Here is a 16665-nt window from a genome sequence, read left to right on the forward strand (position 1 = left end):
GCAATTTAAAGAAGACGAATTTACTGATGCACAAAGAAATTAAAATAAAAGCAATGTCTAACGGAGTTTTTTTTATTTTTGTTAATATTTAGTTTAAGGCTTCCCCCATGACCATTTAATCAAATCATTTAGTTTCGTAAACTTGTATACTGAAATGAATCCAAAACAAAAAAAATATATTTCAACAGCAAATCTACACATCAAGAAAACAGCTAGAAATTATGAAACATATACGTAAATGATTGTAATACAAAATACTATTTTACTTTTTAAAACAAACTTTGTTTTATTCGGTAACGAAGAGTTAAGAAAAAACGGTCCTTAACCTTATTTGGCAATATCACATAACTATCTCCATTTTCGTTTTTCAATTTGAGTGGTGCAAAGTGGGCTTTTAAGAGGGGGTTCTTCTTTAACATTTTTGTGCTTATAGGTGTAAAAAATATTACTTGGAAGTTCTTAGGGAATTGGTCACAAACAACAAAATCGATCAAAGTTGATTTTGGAAACAGTCAAGATGTAAATGACAAGAAAGTGGATTAGCTTGAAGGGATATCTGGTCAGTCACTGAGCATGACCTCCAGGTTCTTTTGCTTCTGCCAAACGCGGTATTCGATGAGGCCGTAACTATGCAAAGAATTGCACAATATCAGTCGAAAACTCAAAAAACTCAAGCTGGAAACTCACCCCACAGAGCCCACGCACATAACTCCCATCAAGATCAGCAATTTGGTGGATGTGCAAAGCTGCGAACTGATGACGTAGCCGATTACTGAACCAGTGCTTTCCCACAGACGGAAGTTGCTATACGCGGCAATCAGGTGGTTCGGGAACAGAATGCCATAAAAAGCTGCAAATATAAGAGTTAGCTTTGAGTCCAGCTCGAGCCCGAACTTAGTGGGGGCACCAACCATTGACGACGACCAGCCAGACTCCGTCGCAAATGCCCCAAATCGCCGCAAAGGCGCAGTAGCTCAGGTAGTCGCCCTCCCTCGCCTCCCAGGAGTACATGTAGGTGAGCAGGCAGAGGTTGAGGACGGCGCACAGTCCGGCCAGGGTGACTCGCCCGAAGCGCTCCACTAAGGCACCTGCTATGCCGGCAGCCACAGCATTAGCTACCCCAAAGCAGATCATGGCGAACCCGATCCTGGAGATTCCCCATCCGCAGGCCACGAACGAGCGGGTGAAGTCCACGGCGAGGAAGGCCTCCTCCAGGCCGATGAACATCGTGATGGGCAGCATCAGGATCTGACGGCGCTTGCGGAGAAGGTTTATGGTCACGGTGAGCAGCTTCAGGCCGGACATTCCATCGCCGGTGTCCCCGCGCTTGACTCCATAGCTGCGGATTTACAAATGCTATGAGAACGGGTATTTTCTCAAGTTGAAGAAGCTTCAAATTAATATATCCTTAAATTTAAAACTTGTAAACAAAATTATAAATTTCCAAACAAATATCATTACTTTTCAACTAGCACTATGTACATAGCTAGAATTCTTCGTCAGTCTTAGTAAAATGACTATTATTTAATTAATAAGTTTAAAAGATATATTTTTTGCCTTTTGTTTCACAAGGATAATACGTTGTCAAGTTGTTTTTCAATCCTATTTAAAATAACATTTTTTACTCACCGCTTCAGGGAGCTGACCCCAAAGATCATCATGACCACCGCGGCCGCCATGCACGCGAGGAAGATGGAGTTGAGCAGCTGGATTTGCTCGGGGGCAGGTGGCACCAGGTTGGGATTGGCCTCGGCTCCGACTCCCGGGCAGAAGCGGGCCCCGCACAGCTGGGCCACCTTGCTGCGCTCGAGCTCCCGCTGCAGTTCCAGCTCGAAGCTCTCATTGGCCGCCGACTGCGAGGCAGGGGCACTCAGGGTCAGCACCGAGGAGGAGATCAGGTTGCCCCACACCTGCGCCATCTGGTAGAAGATGAAGAAGAGCCCGAAGAACTTGACGGTGTTGACGTCCTTGCGCGACTTGTTGCCCCGCACCTGGGTGAGTGCCTCCGAGACGGTGGACAGGTAGGTGCACTTGGAGCACCACAGCGGCCCGCCTCCGAACCCGACCATCAGGGCCGCCGGGATCAGGGTCGCGAACCTCGGGTAGAACTGGGCGGCTATGTAGGGCATGTAGGCGAACAGGGCCAGCGCCATGGTCAGGCGGCAGCCGAACCAACTGTTGATGGAACCCATCGGAAAGACAGAAAAACAGAATAAAGTAGCCAACTTTGGGGACGGGTGAGTGCCGGTGCCGAGTGGCAAGTGGCACATGCTTAGCAGGCGGTCATTTATTTCGGGCCCGAGGCCATAAATCTAAATAAATCGAGTTAACTGATTAAAGTTGCCTGAGCCAGCAGTTCGTGCCTCGCATAAGCCAAGTGAAGCGAGGCCCGCTATAAATTAGCGATTTGTTTAAATGTCAGACGTGGGTGGATGCCTCGCCGCCCCGAAGCGGGATACATTCGGAAACAGGGATAGCTAGTATCGGGATAGCGGGACAGCAGGACCTGTGCTAATCCAGGGACTTCCTGTTGACATTTTCACAGCCAAGTGCGCCGCAGGCACACAAACATTTCGGGGCGTCTGCTGACTGCGCTTTCGGTGTTGTCACATCTGCATAAAATGCCCATAAAAACGCCGCCAGACAATCTCCGAAACTTTATGGCGAGCCTCACGTCGGAAAACGAGCTTCACCCTCTCGCGAGACCAAAAACTGCGAACAAAAATTGGCAATTATGCTAAGAGGCTAAATTTGAGCACTCTTTCGATTGTTGTTTAAACCATCTATCTTCTGGCACACGGGTGGGTGCGGCTGGTGCAATTGAAAGTTCATTGGTTCTGAAGAAAATGACTTTGCATTACTTTTTTATAAGACCTGCCGTGAATCAAGAATATTCTTCAATCACTGCTGGGATCTCACTTAGAAATGAAACATACGAATACTTCATATATTCCATGACTATTTGTTTTCGTAGTTTGTAAATTTGTGACATAATAATATGAATGATAAATTATTAACATCTTAATATCTGAAGAATAAAAGCGGACGACGGAAGTTTCTACCACACTCTTTTGGAGACCTCAAGAATTAGCGGATTCATTTTAGTTTTTTCCTTGTGAATTCCCCAGGATGAGATGGTACAGCCTAACAAAAGGTGAAAGAACTTCTACCTACTCCAGTGGTTTCCCTAGGGGGACCCTTAGTTAAGTTCTCCACTGACTCCGTTGCCCACTCACCTAATCACGGTCATCGGCAGGAAGATGTTGGACAGAATCAGCGAGCCGTAGATGACCGCCAGGGTGGTGGTCCCGAGGGCCTCATCCGCGTTCACCGAGCTCTGCAGGTTGGAGGTGCCGTGGAAGGCGGTGAAGTGAATCATGAAGGCCAGGCCTATGACGACCACGTTCTTGGTGATAATGAAGCGCTCGCGCGGCTCGTACACCCGCTCGTTGACCTTGTTGTCCCCGTTCGGACTGGTTGTTGCCCCGGCCGGGTGGCCGTTGCCGTTGGCAGTGCCATGTGCAACACTGCGTTCCAGCGCCAGCTCTTCGTTGTTGGTGTCCGACGTGTCACTCGGGTGGACCATGTCCTCTGCGGGGTCGGGGGTCAGCAGGGCCTGAAAGAAAACAATAGCGTTCGTTTGGCATTCGCTAGCTAAATCCAGTTGACCAGGGACATGGTGCTTTAAAGTTCGACAATTGGAGATAAAAATGGTAGCAGATGGTGCAGCTGTTAATTTGGACTCTGAGTTATTGTTCTATTCGCAGTAATTCAATCGTGTGTGCGATTTGCTCGACTTGTTCGCTTTCTAGTAGTTTTCTCTGCTCCGTGGGGGTTACTTTAGTAACTGCAGTTTACGGAGACTGTGTTCAGCCATTCAATACTTTATGCTAATTAAACGGTTAGACTTGAATGCAACTATCTCTTACTCTATCGAATTCTGGTAATAAATGTAAGGGAGTTCATACATACACCTTTTCCTTTACCTCTATTTAATGACATTTATATATATATTTTAAATGCTGTACTGAGTTTGCGAATTTTTGAGCTGTACAGGTAGGCGGTATAGAATAGTCGCTACGTCTCCGGGTGCGGCCCACCCCATCGATTTGTTTAATCATTCTTCCCAGGATCTACATGCGGGCCAGGCAAAATCCCGGGCCTCATTGAACTTGCACTTTGTCGGCTGTTGCACCAGAGAATGGCTTCTTTATTGAGGGCCGGGCAGCGATTCGACATTCAGCTCTGATATGCCATTTTCCAATCCGTTCGGGCGCAAGGCGAACCCTGCGCAGGTCCCCCGCTGCTTTGATTGCTCACTCAACTTCACCGGATCAGCTTTAAGTTATTCATATCGCTTTCTGTCCCGGCCATACATATCCTGGGCTTTGGTTTCGCTTCTCGGGCAATAAGCCCGCTTCCCAGGCCTCCGCCACGCCCACACATATATCCCGAAAATCTTCGGGATGCTCCTGCCTCAAGGACACTTTCGCCAACTCATAATCCTTTAGGCTGCCTCACAGCACGAACTCCGTCTGGCAACCAGAAATTTATGCCTGTCTACGCCCAAGAGCGTGGGCGGACGGCTAAAATACGATGGGGAAGGCCCAAAAACGTTTCCCTGACTTTGTTTGCATTTGATTTTGGGCCCTGCCAACGACACTTTATGCAATCTTACACCTTTGATACAAAGTTAAAGGTTTGTTTGCCAACTTCTGAGTGGCTTCACACCAGCCCGCCCCTCCCGGCTATTGTCCCCACCCAATGTAAATCGCTGGCTGTACACAACCGATTAAGACGCTTCCCCTCCTTCGGGTTTGAAGTGGAAATTGATTTTGCATACCTGGCGGCGTTCCGCGGAGCGTGGCCAAATTAATTGGCCAAGTTGAGTTCCTCATTAGCCCAACCATCGATTTAATGGACTCCACCGAAATCCGAGCCGTAAATCAGCTGAGAAGGCAATTACCCGAGCACCTGTCGTGTAAAACATTCATCATACGCAGTGTGGCACGGGCTCTGGGACCTGCATGCGTAATTGGCCAGTGACAAGTGCAGTTTCCCATAACTCATAGCGAAGCCCTTATCAACTGCCCCACAGCCGGGGAGGGCGACTAGAGTTTTGAAGCACGCCCCATAAAAAGTGAACTCTCAATGGCTTGTTGACAGCCCAAGGAAAGGAGGTGTTTTAATAGCGCATCCCACCTAATGGTGGGTCAACGAGCAGCATCATTGTTCATCATCTAAATGAAAATCTGGCATAATCATCAAGTGGGTGCAAGCGAAATGGCCAGCCATTTGTTTTTTATGCACAGCACCCTCCCTCGACACCCCACTCCTTCGAAGGACTCGCATTAAACAGAAACAGGCCCCAGGACATGACGTAGGATCGTTAAAGACCAGTCCGGCCTTACATAAAATGCCGGACAGTCCACTGGGCTGGGCCTGATAACAATGATTCCGGGGCCCGAGTTCTGCTTTATGTGGCCTACCAGTAATTTAGTTAAATTATTGCCCCGCACATGACAGACAGACTCTCGGTTTGGGGGAAAGTGTTGCGAAATTATTTATACACATACACAGTCGAGGTGGGTAGAGGCTGGCCCATAAATCTCGCGCCGAAAACTTCAATTTGCACTCCCTCAACTTTGTTTTACATTTGTTTAGATTTGATAAATCGACTCTGGCATATGTTGGGATTCTTGTTTACACAAAAAAGGAGCAGCCACCCCCGGCAGTCACCTTGCGCCCATCCAAAACTAATCAATCACTGCCCCGAAAAAGGGAAGGCTCCCACATACGAGTGTGCCGTGGATTTGGGCCAAACAAAAAGATTGACTTATGGCGCTGACACACAGCAAATAAATACGACCGAGTCCTGGCCGGAACAACTTGGCACTTAGCCGCACATGCTGGCCTCGTCAGGCATTAATGCCTCGCAATTAACTTTAGATCAATTATGCGGCAACCGAGCCTGGAGTTCGGCCTGGTAATTAGGCCGCAGGCCGGCCAGAACGCCCAAAGTGTTTTCCCGGCAGAAGAGCCGGCCAGGAACGTTCGATTGGAATATCCGAAAGCGCTGGCCCAGATCCTTTGACATTCGCGCAAATCAAATCGCGGAATCCACGAGAACAATAGCTTTTCGAGTTCGGATGGCAGCCTTGCTTCGAAGCTGTCGTAAACTATCTGATTCCCGTGCAATAGGTTTGAACACAATGCAGTCCTTTGACAGTCGGCACAGCACACTACCTGGCTTTTATGACGCCCTCAAAGGCCCAACAATGCAGCGGATCCACGGGATGCGAGACTATTGTGGGGCGAACTTTATGCCCCCCGTGGACTGCAACAAAGCAACCGAAAACGAAAGTGCGATCAATTTTTTGCCGAGCAGCAGGATATACCGCTTGGCCAAAAATGAAATACAGCATTAATGCTAGGGCACCGCGGCAGGTACATAAATCCCGCCTCGCCGCGGGCAAGAAGTATTTTTATGGCCCACTTATGGCCGGAGAGAAATTGTTTTATGACCGTGCATGAAAGATACTGCTGGATTGCCGAATGCATGAAATCAGTTAGAGCTGCTTACACCCTGAATATCTGCTTGGGACCCTGAAAAGAAGCTGCCGGCGTAACCACAACCCAGAGGACTCACCTGGGAACACGATTACCCTAATTAGAAGTGCACAGAAGCCCCGCTCGTGGAAAGTGAATGAAAGGCATGCAGTTTCCCGATAGCCCAATATTCTGACTGTCGAATCATTCACTGCCGACCATGTAGCTCTTCCCATTGACCATTATCAGAGGAGAATGGGACCCGAAAACAATGGGAAAAGGGCCATTACTTTGCGTTTATGAACAGGCCATAGTACAGCCCATTTTCGCCATGTTACCCAATGAACCGGGCATCCCGCCAAATGGCTTTAAGCTGGCAAGAGTTTGCACACGACAGAAATCAGTTCGGCAGACAGTCAATCATAAATGTATAATGTCATCAGGGCCAATAAGTATTTTCATGAACCACGCATAGCCGTGGGGACCGCAGACCCCGCCACTAAACGGTGCCCCAGTTATTCCGACGCGCCGCTGGTTTTATGTGGACGAGTGCGTCAAAAGTTTGGCCTAAAATTTTGGCCATATAAAAGTAAGCACAGCAGCGTAATGCAAACGTAAACGTTTTCATTACTTCGGCGGAAGTTCGGGACCAATAAAAATGACAATAATAACAACGGCGGGCGGGTTTCGCCACCCCGGCTACATACATCCGCCCTGTTCAATCAAATCATTTCTACTTTCACTTTAATGTCGCAGCACACAGCGTCTGCTGAGACTTGCCAGCCAGCGGCTAACAGCCCTGTTAAAATTTCCCAGCTGCAACAGTCACGCTTAACAGCCTAAGAGAGCCACCGCCGAGCTAACAGAGGTCCTTGGGCCTGCTGATGTGCCATTGATAAGAACGTTGGGGCATCCATCAGTTTGATTGATGGCCAGCTCAATGAGACACACGATAAATTTAGCCAGAACTAAATTGAAAATAAATACGCAGCCCATAATTGGTGCTGCTGTAGAAATTCCGAGGAATCTGACTAAGACGATTACGCTACGGTTTTCTGAACCTTTCGGCAAGAGGCTCCTACACAGGGAAATGTTTGTCCACATCACCAGCTAACAAATACCCAAAGAGTAACTACCTTTAAAGACGTAAACAAAGGGGTTCATAAACACGAGTATGGCCCAATTTTAAATTTTAATTCATCTGTGGTCAATAACTGGACACTTTTTCTGTGTGAGTGCTGTGTAAGGTCCTTTGGCGTTGCACGAGTCTTGATCCTGCCAAAGCTCCTGCCTGCCAGCTGCAACATTGTGGCCACATTCATGCATCTGGCTGAAACTTTGGCTGCTGGGTGCCCTCGCCCCCGATGCAGCCAACTAATTTGCACGCTTTACAGCCCGGCAGATGCAGCAACAATGTGCGGAACACAAAGCCCCGGGAAGCAGGTGGGAGCACTCATAACGCAGTTCTAAAGTGCACGGAAACGGAAATGAAGGCGCACACACTCCCGAAACGCACCGGTTATGTGGCCAATAGCTTTTAGCCGGCCAAATGTCAAGTCGTGGTCCGCTGATGCACCTCTGCCCTCGGCTGCGCACGACAATCTTTAAATATTTATTCACTTTTCGTCGCATTGAGTCCCGCTGTGTTTGCCACTCATTTCCGCTTTGCCGCCTCCGCCCGACCTCTTCCGCTTTGCCGCCCTTTTCGGCTGGCTTTCCTTTTTCGCCAGTGTGCGAGTGCGTTTTCCGTTCGCTTACTGCACTCTGTGTGTGCACACTTGTTGATGTGCTCGATTTTCCACTTTTCCGGCAGTTGCGTTCGAGGACGCGTGCTTAACTTTGTAATCAAGTGTAAATAGTTTGCTTTTTCGGCCGGGTATGTATGCAAATCGAGTTACTGAATTTCGAGACTTAATTTGCGAGGGGAAAGGTTATAGCATGAGCGCTTGCTGCACTGGGAATAATCCTAGTTCACGCCTTGCAGAAATAGTTAAATTCCTATACTTTGAATGTGATTAAGTTTATTTCCTGCCCTTTGTTGGCGAATGGTATTTGCATAACAATTCTTTTACACTCTACATTTTCAAAAGATTAGTTTTTGAAAGTTGGTATGCCAAGGTCTTTATTCCGATAACGCTTGTATTATGCTTTTATAGCTAACGCCTAGCTCGTTCGCCCAAAACAGAAGTAGTTAAACCTAATTTGTTGCCCATTTGGAGCAGGCTGGGACTTATTATCTTCCGTGTAGAGATGGCTAGGAACGTCAATGCGAATTTCATTTCCCATAGTTCTCGAATAAAATTAATAATAAGCTCGAATTCAGAAGCAGCCAAATGCCAATTCTGTGGCAGTGGCTGAGCTGCCATCAGACAGCCACAAACACGGTAATAAATGGAAGAATGCAAATCGAACTGGTGTTCAGGCCCCGGAATCGAAGGGTTGGGTTCGGGATTAATAGTGAAATATGCACGATCCGGTGAATTGCATGGGAAGTGGAAGTGCTGCTGGCTGTGATGATGCAATTTTCTATGCGATTTCCACAACTCCGGGCATACCCTGCAACGTTCTCACGTTTCGCTGGGCAAGCTAACACGACATTATGGCTCCATCTAGTTTGCAACTGTAATTTATGCCAACTGAGCAGCGCCGCCCCTCGCAACGACATCCACCATAATTTATTTAACTTACAAAACGTTAACATAAATATGTGCCACATGCCGCGCGATGAAATCGCTGATGAGCGAAGTTAGGTTAGTTGGCAGAAGCTGCATTGTCTGGCCACCAACAATCAGCTGCAGTAAAGCGGAGCCACCCCCACTGGCACCCTTCGACCCTCTGCCACCCACCACCACCTACCTCCACCCACGTTCCGCCCACATTTCCACCCAGGCATCGTGTGTGCTGGCCCGCAATTTCACGCTTCCGCCGAGCATTTTAATAAGTTTTCCGCTCAGGACAAAGCAAATTGAAAAAAATTGCAGGGAAATGCGGTGCAAAATCATTTTCAAGCCCGGCTGCTGTCTCTATATTTTAATTAATAAAGCAAGTCGTTATTTGGTTGTATTTGTTCAGCGCGAACATAAAATTAGGAAGCCAATTTGCTCAGCCAGAAAATTGAATTTAGGAGAGCCAATTGCGGTCCAAGCTTAAAGTTGCAGCAATGCAAATTTTGGAAGGTCACTTCATAAGTGACGCCACAAGGAACATTCATGGTGCACATGAGTCTGATCCGCACATCGTACACTACGAGGCTAATTAGCAAAAAGGGCCATAAGATCGAAAATAATGTATTAAAAATCCCTGTCTGGGTTTCTGGGAGCCTTCACTTGCTGTCATTGCTTTCATGGCGCCCGGTGAATGAAGCTCCTGACAGACATTCACAACACTTCGCATCCGCATTTCAATTAACATAAAATGCCATTTCTATAGGTACTTTCCGTTCAATATTTTCCCCTTCGCAAAAAGGTTTTGCCTCCGCTTCCGTTTCAATTCGTGAAAATGTTTGACCACTGCGGCCGCGGGAAAACAGGCCGGGAAACCGAACAGTGAATGGAAAGGGAAAAGAAAAGGCAGAGGGGAAGCTAAGGTGGCAGCCAATGGAATCCATATGTGGTTAATTACGGCCGAAGGTTCCTTCGAGGGACAAAAAGGGCATAATTAATATAAAATGAAATCTCATTGTTCTTAACTCATGTGGAAGAGAACAAAAATAAAGATCCGATTTCCTGTGTTCCTCCGCTTTTGATTTTATTATGATTCAATCGGTTTCCTGAGGCATATTAGTCAATAGGCAAATAAAAGATGATATTGCAGTAACCCAAGATCAGGTAAAGCACAATTGGGTTGACAAACGAGTTTGCACATTCTGGCTTAACTGTATTTTCACTCATGCCATATTGGGCATCCCTTAGTCGCTACGTCGAGTGCACAGACACCTGGCTGATTATTTTATTTATACTATCGCCTCCTTGTACTGGCAATACTTGATGGTTTTTTCTTATTGACTGTTCACTTCATGACTTTTAATTAAGCCCCGTGTCGAGGTTTCACATTTATTTATGATACGTCTCTGTAATGATTCAAAACGAGACAGCCACAGTTCTCCGTATTTATCTCATCTGCAATTTAAAACTGCACCGAAAGGTACCTCAATTTGATTTTATCTTTCACTTAAACCTACTCTGCGTGAATAATTTGGGGGTGGGAACTTTTTATTTTTTTAAGGGTAGGCGATTTAACTTGCTGGCGCGAACTGAACCGTTTTCGAGCGCAATTAAAACTAAACTAAGATCGTGGACAGCGAACTTCTAAATATGAAATGGAATGGAAATGGAATGAATGCGACAGCAGCAACAGGTTTGAGCTCACCGCGCTCGGTTTGATGCCGCTGGATTTGCATAAATCTGACATTTCAGATGTTTCTGATCGCCTCCAATTTGAGTATATATATTTTACAGCCGTCTTGCAAGAAACGTGACGCCGGCGGAGGCGTGTCAAGGCTCCAATTCCGATGCCAAGTTGGCCGCAAATCTGCGGTCGGCCACCAGACGCGATGCCATCTTCTCTGGGGAGAAACGCGATAATTATCATCACCCATACGCCCCGTGGTCGCTGTAAACTTGACATACCCACTGATTCATGAGGAGCTAATGAACCTCGTTTGCATGTCGCGGAAGTGTAATGAACGGCAAACACTGTGATTCGATTTAGGTAGTCGGTTGTCTTTAAGCAGATACATTAATTAACTTTTCACCGAGCTGTGGATTGTTTGCTAAGTGTTCAACGTGTGCCTGTGACAGTCGTTATTGATGTGGACCAAAACGAACTGGCATCGAACTCGCGCCTCAATTAGGCTGCGTTCTCCCAATAGATAAGGCCCGATAAGGGAACAAGGTGTCGTAAGAGGGTGCAGATAGCGCCTAAGAAACGGGCCCAGCAATCAATCATTAAAAATCGATAATATCCCTGTTTTGATTTGTGAATAATTGCGTCAAAATTATTGTAACCGTGATTAATGCTAATTACAAGAGAACCGCAGACTGTCAATTAGTTGATGCCCAAAATGGCTTATTCATAATCGGGTCCAGGGAGCCGGGGAAGTTCAACAGGTAAATTCCCCGGTGCGTCACCAACGAAAACAGGTTTAAATTCTGTTTTTGTTTATCGTGGCCGCTTGCCCTGCAAACAAACCGCTGCGCAAGTGATACACTCGATTTTAAATTTAAATCGATCCCACACCCGACGCCGACTCGGTATTTTGCATAAGCATAAGCGGCTTATGGGCTGGCAGCCAGAGAACCGAAATCCAAACATTAGCTCGGTTTGTGGTCCATGCCGCTGGCGGCGACCGGATTTGGCCAAGTATTAAAATCACGTACTCGAACTCCAGTCGGCCGACACCTTTCACTCGACCACCGGCCACATTTCTGCGCTCTAAGTTCGCAAATGTGGCTCAGGGTCACGCCGTTCCTGAGTTGACACTTTTTCCCTGTGAATTATGGATGTAGCTCATGTCATTGGCTGTCAACCGAACTGACTTCCATTCGATTTCGGGCGGCTATTGACACTGATGGCGATGCATGAAATGCAATTTCGCAAATCAAGTGGATGGTTAAATTGAATTTAAGGTTCCTGTTGGTCAGCTCAAGAAATGTTTAATAATCTTAATAAATTACCTATTCCAGGCCAAAATACTTGCATTCCAGCGAATGAAATTTGTATTACGTTCTTTAATTATTAGTTATTAATTTTACCAGAACTTACTTCCATTTAACCACCAACTATTTTTGATAATTAATAGATGCTCGCTTCCAAACACGCGCAGCAATTGGAACGTTTGCAAGGTAAATAGTATTTACACCATTGTGTTGTTGCAGCTGTTTATTTGCTGAATGCTTTATTTAGTTCGGTAGCACCGACGATTTGATTTTATGGTTTCTTTTCATTACATTTGCATTCCAACAATGGTTCAGGTGTTTTTTTTCTGCCTCATTAGACTAATTGAATGAGTCAACAGCATAATCCCCTCCTTCTTTTTGTTTTGAAGCGATCATTGATGCATTACAAATTGGAGGGCTAATCGAAATCTTAGACTAGGCCTCACATAAAACTTCAATTTAGATGAGAGTTTTACAGCCTTCTTTTTTCATATCTTTTATTTTATGACCACCTAAACATCTTTGCACTTCAAAACCATAAGAATCGTGCGGTTGCAAAACTTTATAAAATTTAAACATTTTTGTTGTAATCTTCTTAAAACCTTAAAAACATATCGCAAAGATGCATAAATTGATAAATTAAAATTTAAGAATGATTACATTTTTGACTAGATAGCAGTCATTTCGAACAGTTTAACGGTGGTAAGATACCATCCACATTTCAGAGCTTTCTAGCCCGTACAAGAACCATGTTTTTGGGACAAAGCTCTTCTAATACATCTAAAGTCCCCATCAATAGCACTAGCAAATCAATGCCCCTTGCCGCCAGACCGAAAAAATTAAAAGATGCTTGGATTAAGCCATCAGAATTTTGTAAGCAACCTGTGATTTGTCGTAATTAGAAATTACTCAAATACACAAATTGAAAATTACGAGACGAAAATACAAAACGCAAGTAATACCTAAGCCGATGCTATCAAAAAGCTCTCTTGCACATTAAAAATAAAACTGGAGCTGTCGATTTCGATTTCGATATCAGTAGTGCTCCAGATTGTCGGATGGACTGCGATTTCTTAAGAATTTACGTGAAAAAAAAACTTGGCGGTCGGCCATGATTGTCTTGTAATTGAATTTCAAATTTCCCGGTTTTGTTATAAAAAACATTGGTCATTTCTTTAAAATTAAAAAATTAAAAAAATTTATTAAAAATTAAATTTGTATCAAAATTTGTTATTTATTAATTCCCTTTGTTCAACATGACGTGCCAATCTTGCAAGATCTTGGAGTTCTTTTAGACAAGGGCACTGTCCAACCTGCACTACCCCTTCCAAAGTATTCGAAGATAATGGGAAGATAATACCCTCATTGCAGAGAGGGGTTCGCAGTGTAAGGTTCGAACAAAAAGAAAAAAATAAAAGGGCATTGTCGATTTTAGGCAAGCTTTTTTTCATATATATTAAAAAATTATGTTACATATTTTTTATAACTGCAAGGGTATACAAACTTGTTTGGATCAATTTGATCCTAAATGAGTGTCAAAATTATACTACATCGTAGGTCTCCAACCAGGGTCTGTTTGATACCAATAAATGTGTTTATATTTTTGAAATTCGAACTGCGCCTATCGTGCAAGCGTAGTTATCGATATATCATGTCATGTCATTCGACATAGTGAAAAGAAGAAGAATGTTTATAAGATCAAGGGTATTAGAGTTCTTTAAATCTGGTGAGTAGTTTTCATAAAATTATATGAATCTTATATAGTTAATATATTAATGGGTTAATGCAATTCTACTAAGCAGCACATGTATATACATTTTTATGTATATTTAGAACGCAGTTGGTAGTTACATACATACGTATTTACGCAGAAATAGTAGTAAGTATGTACTAATGTTTGAGTAATTATGTACATATTAAATATTATTTATTATACAATAATAATAAAAATATTATACAAAAGTCTTTCTTTTAGACTCCAAGGAGTACCTAGACTTAAAGCAAACATTATTAACTTTAACTTAAAAAAACATTGTTTTATTAAATAAAAATTGCAAATTAATTTATTTGTTTTTCACCCATTTTTGGGTGTAACATAAAAAATTTATTCGTGTCAAATTGATTTTAAATTCTATCAATTTGACCTTAAAATATGCCTAATTCCCATAATAAGTTTCAAATTACTACAAAATAGTGCCAAAGTGACCACATATTCTTTCTAAGAAATGCCAATAAGTAGAGACTTTTTGACACCAAAAACGGTCAAAATTATACTTTCGAAAATATCAAAATGGCACCAAAATAGTGTCAATTAGATGTTCTTCGAATCAGACATTTTTTGAGACTCGATAGCATCACATTGACACTTAAATATTAGCAAATTGTTACTATTTCTTTTTTGGGAGTAAACAATTTTTGTTTATATCACTGAAGCTACCAACAATCCCTAAAAATTTACATGGTGCTACTAACATTGATTATTTCGTATAAATGTAAAATTAAATTACATTAAAATTTTAGAGCTTCAGTCGTAGACTTTAAAGGCTATTAACGGCAAAACACATTCTGAATTAAGTGCGCAGAATTTATTTTGACGTAAAACAATTATCAAATTACTTCAGCTGGAATAATAGTGTATATGTATGAGTGAACAATCAGGTTAATTACAATAATATAAAGCCAGATTGCAGTATTATACAAGCAAAGCTTACATTAAGGGTTTAATATTTGAAAAGTAATTTATTCATGGAATTATGGGAACTTCAATCGCAGGCAGAACCCCGAAAGCTTTCATTTATTTAAGGTAAATGCAAAATAAACAAAACTCCATTCACATATCACTATTGAAGAGCCCCTTTAACCGAGGGAAACAGGAAGAGCGCTTTAGTCAGGTGCCTTGACCATCAGATGAACTTTACTCAGGTACAGGGAGAGAAGGAAAGATGGAGATCTGCAGGCAGGAAAGATTCTTTTCTGAGAATGCTCCTATTTGAACCATTTTTCGATTGGTAACCATTTTCACAAAGGCTTCAAAAAGGGGGCATTAGAAAGATTAACAAATTTGTCGTCAATGGATATATTCCTGTTCAAATTGTGTTTAATTAAAAACTGCAGGCACTGCTCATGTGGCCTTAGTCTTTCGCTGAAACAAGCTTGTGCAGCGCAGAAATCTCTAGGATGTGCATGCTTATCCCAGTCTGGTTTTTTTTTTTTCGTAAAAAAGCTTTTTTGTGTTTTTTTGCAAAATAAGCATCTTTTAATATAAATTACAAGAAAACCACGCACTTCCGCAGAAAACCCTCTGGGCATAAAATCGCGTTTGAGGCACAGGCCCCTGTTTAAGATAGATATACCGAGAATAATGATACTATTCGGTCAAGGTGATTCGCCACAACGTGCTAAGACCTCCATTCAATACTTTTTAATTTCAATAATTGAATTGATAAATGTATTTTAATTACCAACTCCTGATTGACTCAAATCAAAGCTGTACTTTCGCCTGTATTTAACCCTTCGACTGCAGGTGCATAACTACGGTCATGAAGCCATTAATTCGTGCAGCCATGTTGGATTAGGTTCAGCATGCTAATGAAGCTGTCCATTACACAAATAATGGCTCTCCAATTATGCGCATCTGGCACGACTCTCAACTGCCCTGGGTCTAGTTTCCAATTTGGGTACCCAACAGCAAGGTTCAGCTGCCAATCAAACAGTAATACATAATTCAAATGCGGCTGGAATCTGATATAATTAATAACGACATTGCTACCATTGACTAAAGTAAAGTACAGGCGGGGATCAATTAATTTATCTCCACTGGCTTTTCAACAACGAAAATAACTAAGCCCACGTGTGATTCCGACTGCGCGAAAATGCATTTGGCCTAAATAAAATATACGCTTTAAAATGCAATTTGCGACGCGTACACCATTCAGCTTTTAGCCAAAAATTTCATCAACGAATTCTGTAGTCCCCGAGCTCCGGGAAATATATTATTAAAGCTCCGCGATAAATGCAATTAAGTGAACAAAAACTAATTGAAAATTCCGCTGTTCCCAGGCACTTTTAAATTTTAACTTTAATCCAGCAAAGTCATCCGCACCGGATGACAGGGCGGAACTCCTTAATTAGATTATTAGGGCCGACCTAAGTAAAAACTTTAACATGTTCCACTTATATATACATACACAGCCGCCATTTGGTGGAAATTTAATTAAAAAACTTTTGCCCAATCGAGGGGGGGCATGGGAAATCTGTTTGTTCTGCAGCCCGACAAATAAATCTTTGTAGATTAAGCGAGCCGCGTGTGTTGTTGTGGCCCGACAGGAATTTTGGAGGGGCTTTAAGAACTACTTTGTTCGCGGCGGAGGACCTCGCAAAAGTTCGTCGATGAGAGCCCAGAAATGATAGAGCCCGTCCCGGGAAGATGGCGAGGTGAAGGATCCATCGACGGGCAAGT

General features: G+C 43.7%; 1 protein-coding gene across 2 annotated transcripts; it reads right to left on the minus strand.

Moving 5' to 3' along the window:
• Nucleotides 1–260: 260 nt before the first annotated feature.
• Nucleotides 261–10837, minus strand: LOC108029660 (UNC93-like protein). Of its 2 annotated transcripts, none has more exons than XM_017102087.3 (6): nt 10730–10837; nt 3237–3616; nt 1630–2175; nt 912–1339; nt 688–850; nt 261–627 (listed from the first exon to the last, which is right to left on the minus strand). In XM_017102087.3, the coding sequence occupies exons 2-6, from the start codon at nt 3584–3586 to the stop codon at nt 561–563; spliced, it is 1554 nt and encodes a 517-aa protein (XP_016957576.1). In that variant the 5' UTR covers nt 3587–3616; nt 10730–10837; the 3' UTR covers nt 261–560. The 2 variants fall into 2 exon arrangements, with proteins under 2 accessions (XP_016957576.1, XP_043947986.1); XM_044092051.2 differs by having other exon boundaries at nt 10697–10833.
• Nucleotides 10838–16665: the final 5828 nt, after the last annotated feature.

This window comes from Drosophila biarmipes, chromosome 2R (genome assembly GCF_025231255.1).
Source record: "Drosophila biarmipes strain raj3 chromosome 2R, RU_DBia_V1.1, whole genome shotgun sequence".
Classification (NCBI taxonomy): Eukaryota; Metazoa; Arthropoda; class Insecta; order Diptera; family Drosophilidae; genus Drosophila; species Drosophila biarmipes.